This window comes from Citrus clementina, unplaced genomic scaffold (assembly GCF_000493195.1).
Source record: "Citrus clementina cultivar Clemenules unplaced genomic scaffold, Citrus_clementina_v1.0 scaffold_9, whole genome shotgun sequence".
Classification (NCBI taxonomy): Eukaryota; Viridiplantae; Streptophyta; class Magnoliopsida; order Sapindales; family Rutaceae; genus Citrus; species Citrus x clementina.
The window spans coordinates 13,931,616-13,939,597 of NW_006261964.1; the positions used below are offsets into that span (position 1 = coordinate 13,931,616).

The 7,982-nt window shown below is 35.2% G+C and overlaps 1 protein-coding gene and 1 pseudogene across 3 annotated transcripts; one reads left to right on the plus strand and one right to left on the minus strand.

Moving 5' to 3' along the window:
• The first annotated feature begins 805 nt into the window (after window positions 1–805).
• Window positions 806–2,253, plus strand: LOC18033022 (annotated as a pseudogene).
• Window positions 2,254–2,650: 397 nt separating this feature from the next.
• On the minus strand, window positions 2,651–6,480 carry LOC18031996 (probable protein S-acyltransferase 7). Of its 3 annotated transcripts, XR_002907023.1 has the most exons (6): window positions 6,352–6,480; window positions 5,987–6,169; window positions 5,587–5,895; window positions 3,776–4,009; window positions 3,130–3,702; window positions 2,651–2,920 (listed from the first exon to the last, which is right to left on the minus strand). XR_002907023.1 is itself a non-coding variant. In XM_006420770.2 (5 exons), exons 1-5 carry the CDS (start codon window positions 6,454–6,456, stop codon window positions 3,262–3,264), a joined length of 1,272 nt encoding a protein of 423 aa, XP_006420833.1. In that variant the 5' UTR covers window positions 6,457–6,480; the 3' UTR covers window positions 2,651–3,261. The 3 variants fall into 3 exon arrangements, 2 of the variants coding, with proteins under 2 accessions (XP_006420833.1, XP_024046010.1); XM_006420770.2 differs by having other exon boundaries at window positions 2,651–3,702; XM_024190242.1 differs by lacking the exon at window positions 5,987–6,169 and having other exon boundaries at window positions 2,651–3,702.
• Window positions 6,481–7,982: the final 1,502 nt, after the last annotated feature.

Genomic DNA, 7,982 nt, shown 5'->3' on the forward strand with positions numbered 1-7,982 from the left:
TAATGCCACACAATATCTGTTGAGTAAAAACAAAAGAATAACTGCTAAAGAGCCTTGAATAATTTGACTACTAAGATAAACCCATTCAAATACGCAAATAAAATAACAATTACAAATGACAAACACATATATCTCCCAACCTGTTGTTGATCATGGAAGCAGGTAGGCAAAAAACCTTAAATATAATAATTCCAAAAGAAGGCCAAAGTTTGTCTCTTCATTCGGATCTCTCATTTGGATTAATGCATGCACCTTGTACTCTGTGTCAGTCCTTGATTTTGTGTTAAAACACTTTTAATTTGGTCATATTTTAGTTTACAATCTCAACTACTAATCATTCTTAATTTCGAAACATAAGCGGAAAATTAAGTTCTTCGGAGATATATACCCTTGAATAGACGAGCATCATGATGCAGCTCTCAATCTAAATCTGAAAGCAGTAATATCCACATGCTGACACATTCTCACTAACCAGCTTCAGAGACTAGCTAGCATTACATGCACATGCACTATCATCAATGTTTTGTAATTTTCAGAGACTCCAGGAGGGTTTCCATGCACATCGGACACAGAAGCAACTTAAAATGTCAACTTATTTGATTACTCTGTGATAGAATTAATGATGTTGCTATCAAACAATTCTAAATCAATATTAATAAAAATTGATGGGGCATAGTCTTTGGTTGACGTTGGTGTGTGTGCGTGTGCGTGTGTGTATATATTATTACCATATAATAATATCATGAGCTTCCTTGTAACCAGCATTGCATTGGAAATACAGAATTAAAGGTTATTGCAAATTAGCATGTCAAACTTTGTTCACGAAGTCGGCGAAGATGAAAATTTTCGAAGCACCATTATTCGTAACGTTGAAAATGGAGGTGATCATGGCTCTACTCCTCCCACTATAACCTCAAAAAAGAAGAGAAATATTCCAGGAAATCCAGGCAAGCAAGTAGACATTTTTCATAATCAACTTGAATAAAATTTCAATTAGAAAGCATAAACAGTATTGTGTTCACTGTCACAAATGTCTTTAATCAACATGAACTTTATTTTGGCCAAACTTCAGATTCTATTTTACTTTGCTATTTTGTAAAAGCTTTGTGTCAAGTCAAGTAGCCTCAGATTTTTGTACCATTTGTTTTGTTTTATGGTTTTGAATTTCGTATTTTACTCATTGTAAGATCATACTACCATCCCTTTGAATAGACCCAGATGCTAAGGTGGCGGCGCTATCCTCGAGGACACTCATGGCGACAAATAGGTACATTTGCGAGGTTTGTCATAAAGGATTCCAGAGAGATCAAAACCTTCAGGTTCACAGAAAAGGGCATAACTTACCCTGGAAGCTAATGCAAAGGCCAACCACTCAGGTTAAGAAGGGAGTGTATGTCTGCCCTAAGCCAAATTGTGTGCATCATCACCCAAGCCGAGCTCTTGGTGACTTAACTGGCGTTAAAAAGCACTTCTGCAGAAAGCATGGAGAAAAGAAATGGAAGTGTGACAAATGCTCGAAATGCTATGCTGTTCAATCAGACTGGAAGGCTCACACCAAAATTTGTGGGACGAGAGAACATCGCTGTGATTGTGGCATAATCTTCTCAAGGTAACAACCTCTGCACAAATCTATTTTTCTTCATGTTCAGACTTTGCAGTTGCTTTAATAACTGTTTTTCTGTCTAGGAAGGATAGCTTTGGCACACATATAGCATTCAGCGATGCATTGACAGGAAAAAAAAAATTTCACGATCAGCCAGAACCTTGCTGCCTCAGGAGGAATGGCACAGAGCCAAGCGCAAGAGTTGTTTAGTTCATCAATGCCTAGCACTGATTCTGACTCAAACACAAACATCAGGATGAATCCATCAATTTCTAGAGATAACATAGAAAATTCATTGAGACCATTATCCATGAGTTCAGTTGGAGTCATGGTATCGAGTAATCTAGATCCAATTCTCACTTCAAGAGTATCGAAACCTTATCTCAGCTCAGTTTGTGGATCAAATGCCTGTGCCATGGCAATTGGCTCCAGCTTCACGTCCTCAACAGCATTGTTACAAAAAGCTGCAGAAATGGGAACCATGATGAGTGACAATACTACTGCTCCGATAATCCTCAAAAGGATTTACTGTTTTCTCGAGTAGCAGCATAACTTCATCAGGGTTTCTCCGGCAGGGTAGTAGTAATGGTTTATATGTTGACAAAAACCTGGAGCCAGGCGATCAAAGAGAGAGTTGCAGTGTTTCTTAAACTGCTGCAATGTTCGAGCCACCTCAGTTGTTGCAATCAAAAAATGGAAATGCAGCTTCTGCTTTGGTACAAGTTCACATGGGAGGATCTGAAAAAATGACAGCTGATTTCCTGTGGGCGGAAGTGGAACAACCAGTTGGGTCTGGGCATTCTAATTATGGGAAGAAAAGAAGTTTAGGTGGCACTGTTGTCGATTTAGGATATTCAAATGAGTAGCACAATTTGCATTCTCAGTGGGAGAATTCGGAAAAGTGTACAGTTTCATACTTTCATTCATGTGTTAGCTGCAAAATGTTGGATGATTTTTAACTACCTACTTCCATTATATAAAATGAAAGTACTTGCTTATGACAAAAAAACAATGGTCCTGACTCGTAACAAAATCAAATTTACTTTCTAATAAAAAATAGTTAATAGCAATTAAGAGAGGAAAAAAAATTGAAAAACACTAGAGGAAATTATCTATACAAACAGAATGCTACAAATTGACAGTTTGAGAGTTAACTATGGATTGTCTACAACAAGCAGCACAAACCTTCTCCAGAGGAAGGCAACAATGAAGAATTTGAAAGAGAGGAAAAAGGAGGCATTCTTGAATGAAATGCCTACTGTCAATGATTCAATCAGACTTTCAGTATTAGAGGCGTTCAGTTTTCCTGCAGACATCCTGCAGACATCGAGCACTCAGCAAATAATTAAGTGGTTTATCAACAACCCAATGTAATCCCCCCCACCACCAAAAAAAAAGAAAATAAATAAGCAATTGCACAAGGCTGAACCCCAAGTATCCACAAAAGCAGTTGAGGATAGACGCGTATTGCTTGAACAAAACCAGAGAATTTCTTGCTTTGAGAGTTAGATAAATCATCAAGTCACCTTTCTGATCACACCATGGATTTCCCAGACTGCAAAATGTGAGTATCAGACTATCAGTTCTGATCAGCAAGGTTCTGAAATTTCGTCTAGGTTGAGATCAGCCTGCTATAAATTTGGGCACTAAACCAAACTTCAGTGATCCCCACAATGTTTCTCCCTGTCTGTTAAACCATGTTCTATTCCATATTCAGCAGCCAACATATGTGTATCTGGCGTGTTCTGCCAATTGGCCTTGTGATCCCAATTTGTGCGCCTTGGCTGGGTCGCAGACCTCTCCAACCCACCAACACTGCCGAGCTGACTCTGAATATCATCAAAGTCCTCAGCAGCAACAGCTTGCCGCTTTCCCATCTCTATGTCAAAGCTTCTTTTGGGTACTTCTGGCCTCCTGGAATGGACAAATGACATTGGAGTAGCGAAGATGGAAGATGAATCTACCTTGACCTTTGCTCTGAAGTTGTTCCTAGAACTGGGAATCTTTGAAAAGAATATCTCCACAAAATTTCGGCCACAACCACGATTGTAAGGATTCATCTTTCTGTGGTACCGATAACGGAAATTCTCATAGGTTGTCTGTGCAAAAAATAAATTTTAAATAGAGGAAAAATATAGACATAATAAACAGGTATAAAGTAAAGATAAGTACCTGATTGGTTAAAATTAAATAGAGATGGAAAGCCGTTAGTCCTCCAACGAACCAAACAGTCACGAACGTATATAAAATCAGAATTCCTGAAACAGGGGACTTCATGAAAGCCTTCCAAAGATCACAATGGTACTTTTGCATTATCTTAATGATGTTTACCCAGCAGAAGGAAAAAACGTAGATGCATAGCAGGGTCGTGGAGGACACAAACATGAAAAAGAATCTGTAATTTCTCTGTCAAGATACCGTTTTTAAGTTAGGACATTATATATGAGCAACCAGCAATGAATAGTGAGAAAATAATCAAAATTTCTGTTACTTTGCCTGATAGCTAAATAGAGGGATGAAATGCATGAAATTCAAAACGAACATGAAAAAAAACACAGAGCAAATTTTTTATTCTTTATATAAGGAAATTATTAATACATTAATTCCAATTATCGCCAATGAAAATTTAGAAATATAAGTCACCATTTTTTATCTATGTATTTATTTATTTATTTATTATTTTTTTTGTGGGCAGGGGGAGCCCAAATTATTGTTTTAGCCCCCTACTTCCCTCAAGATTTGAACAAGGGTGGCCAGCCAAAGAAAGCTGCTTCAAATAATTTCTGTGAGGACCCAACAAAGAGAGAAAGAGATCATGCAGCACCTAAAGAGAAATAATAGAATATGGCAGAAGCTAATTAACAACTAAACTGATCTAATTTGTCAAGAATAAGACAGTCATTTTGACATGTATATTTTCAGATGGAATAGTCTTCAGCTTGTTCTACTGAAGATGACTATAATCACATATCAATTTCATAAACAGACAGCTGTAATTTTTTTTTTTTCCAACTTTTTGTTATCAACTTATGCCAAAATTTCAGAAGTACTGTTTATCCAAATGATTACCGGAATGTCCTACAACAAAGAAATCAACCCCTAGAGAAAATTAAAATTCTGCAGTCTCTCAGGAGACCATCAAACAAGATGGCTAACCGGGGCTAATTATATATATGAAAATATTCTTATCAACCTTATCCATCCAAGGAATGCAGAAAATATCACTAAGCGACAGCAATGGAATAGACAATTCAAGCATATCTGGGAATTTGAGCAATGCAATTGCTCAAGAGGTTGAGGTCTATGCAAAACATCCAAACAAAAATGAAGATATAAACATGTAACCTACTGGATGCATGTATTTTCATACTCAAGCATTAAACATTGATAAGTTTGTAAATATACTAGTAAAGAAAATTAATTGGAGAACAATGACAGAAAACCGGTTTATAATACATAAATAACCTCAAGGCAAAATGGCACCAGAGAAAGCTTTTTGTTTCATCTGAAAATTGCTTATTATTCCTTGGCCCGTATACAGAAGTTCCAATTTACAACAAATAAGATAGTTTGAAGAAAAGACTAATGACTCTGAGTTAGGACTAATTGCTCTATGGTCCATGGCACAGGTAAGCATCTATGGACAGCTAGATCAATTAAATTTGCAGCCAAAAATATGGGCGACTCTCCACTTCACGAGACATGGCAGGTACAAAAATTTCAACAAAGTTATTTAGGTACCTAGAGAACACAGCGAAAAATAAAAAGAACACTCATTATACCATTATTACTTCAAATTGTGGACATTCTATCACAATATCCTAATAGACCAATTTAGCCCAAAATTATGGCCAAATAAAATTATAATGCAGTGACATTAGTGAAATAGAGAAAACAGGCACAGTAGATAATATAAAAATGAAATTGCATAAACAGTTTACATTCATCTGTTCAAACTCCAGCTTATTCAAACGAGATGGTACCTTGCCGATACACTGCCCGACCCATGGACAATGATGATCGAAACGCTCAACACAGTTATTACATATAGAGCAATGAGAACATCGGGGCGGACGATAGAGCATGCATGTATGGCAGTATTTGACCTTGACAACCATACCATTAACAACAACATCTCTAGTGGGTGGCAAAGTTGGACCACCACCCCCATTCTGACTTCCAAGCCAATCTGTAGAAATAGTTGAGCCATCATCTTCGAGTTCAGGAGGATGCAAATTACGAGGAATAATACCAGGATCTCTTCCGGACGTAAGTAAGAGAAGGAAAATAACCTGAAGAAGTTCGTTGAGCATGAGGGCAGTGTCAAAAACCAAATGCAAGGAAGTTAGCTAAAAAAGAAGAAAAAAGAAGACTCAAACTCACATAAAGAGTGAAGACAACACATATAGCTAAAATAAGATTGCCTCTGTTGTGTTGGAATTCGTCAATAAGGGTTTGAGAAACAAAAACACAAAACAAGATCACTGGAGTCACAATTAGGAACAGTGTAAGGAATATCGACCGGACATCTGGACCAAATATAAGTCTACCTCCACAGCAAAATCTCTGAAACAGCAAAACGTTTTAATTCAAATGTTTAAGACAAAGAAATAAATTAATTAATTAAACAAACCCCACTTAGTAGCTACCTTTACTGAACTCAAAACAAACTGCCAAAATAGTAATTGATAAACATTTGAAATTGAATTGTCAATTTAAAAAAAAAAATGAATGTGATTAAGTCTTACATTAGTTCCTTTCCAAACTTGATAAAGGCGAAGTGTTTCGGAGTTGCTATCAATAATGCGCCGGTTAGAATGGGAGAGCTGAGGCGGCCTTGGATTTGCATACATTTTTTGTCCTTTTAATTTGTTTTAATTATGTTTTAATTATGTTTTTGGCCCTACAACCCTGCGATTGTCTCCATCATCCCCATTCTGCTACGATCTACACGTAAATTCCCCAATTTTCAAATAATTTTTTTTCATTTTCAAGAAGAAAAATGTATATATCATGTAAATGAACGCAAAAAAAAAAAATGAAGCAGAATGAGAAATGAACAAAAATCGAAAATGTACCTTTAAGAGGATAAAGAAACCCTAATTTCAGGAAGCTGAGAATGCTGCAAGCGCAGCCTCGGGGAGATAAAATGGACGAAGAAGAAATGAAAAATATAGAAAGAGAAAAAAAATAAAAAATGAAAAATGAAAAACAAAAAGTAGTGGCCAGTTTGCTCCGGTAGCCAGACAACTCGGATCGCCGATTTTCACGACTGCATTTTGTAATTTTATAATTTTTAATAATTAACTAATTATTTTAATACTTTACTGATGATGATGATTAAAGGACCTTGTGGAAACGGACACACCGTTATATGAAAAAAAAATTAAAAATTTCCTATTAAAAAAAGAAAAAATTTAATAATGAATCATTTTTCTAATCATATTGAACCGTCCATTAAAATTATTTTTTAAAAATAAAAGTCTACTAAAAATTAGCTATTGCCATATCCTCACTTCCAGGGATGTAAATGGTACTCGCAAACCCACAAATCTGCCTAAACCCACCGACTGCGTGTAATTTTGTGGGTTGCGGGAGGATTTGGAATTATAAAATGAAACTCGCATTAGGTTGTGGATGGATTTGATATTAGTCAAATATTCGATGGATACCCACATAGATTAATAAAAAATATTTAAATCTAAAAATATACTTATTGTAATTTTGATTGAATTTTCTTTAATTTAATGTATGGATTATTATATACATATTGTAATTTTACTTATTATAATTTTGTATGGACTATCATTCTTTAACTTAATGCATGGATTATTTCGTTATTACAGTTTTGTTCTTCAGATTAGTATCTAAAATGTATTATTCTTTAGAAAAATTAATCTTAATTATTATTATAGGAATCGTGTTAAATTGGTGCTCATGGTGGTGAATGAAACCAAGATGTTCTCTAGGAGCTTGTGTTGAATGATAATATGAAATGATAATTGTTATATTTAGATACTAGTTTATGACTTTTTTTTATGGATTTGTGTATTTTATACTTAAATTTGAGAATTTGTGTTGAATTGATGTTGAAATTTTTATTTTCCATTTACATTAGTTAAATTTAGAATTCAATATGTTAGCCTAAAAGGCTACACATAATGTAATTTTGATGATAACAAACATGTGTATTAAGTGATTTAATAAATATTATATTTCACATTTTCACTAGTTTTTGAAGGGTAATATTTATGCAAGTGAATTAAGTGAAATCAAACTCAAGACACTCAACGGACAACGGCGAAATCAAGAATAAAATTTAGAGCTCAATAGACTCATTATTGCGATAATTCTTGTAAAGTCGGTATGATTTAGGACC

Excerpts from the sequence above, each read along its gene's own strand:
- LOC18031996 (XM_006420770.2), bottom strand. The coding sequence starts at position 6,456 with ATGTATGCAAATCCAAGGCCGCCTCAGCTCTCCCATTCTAACCGGCGC. Across the intron at positions 6,170-6,351 it reads AAGTTTGGAAAGGAACTAAT|AGATTTTGCTGTGGAGGTAG; the intron begins GTAAGACTTAAT and ends TTGCTGTTTCAG. Across the intron at positions 3,703-3,775 it reads ATTTAATTTTAACCAATCAG|ACAACCTATGAGAATTTCCG; the intron begins GTACTTATCTTT and ends TTTTTTGCACAG.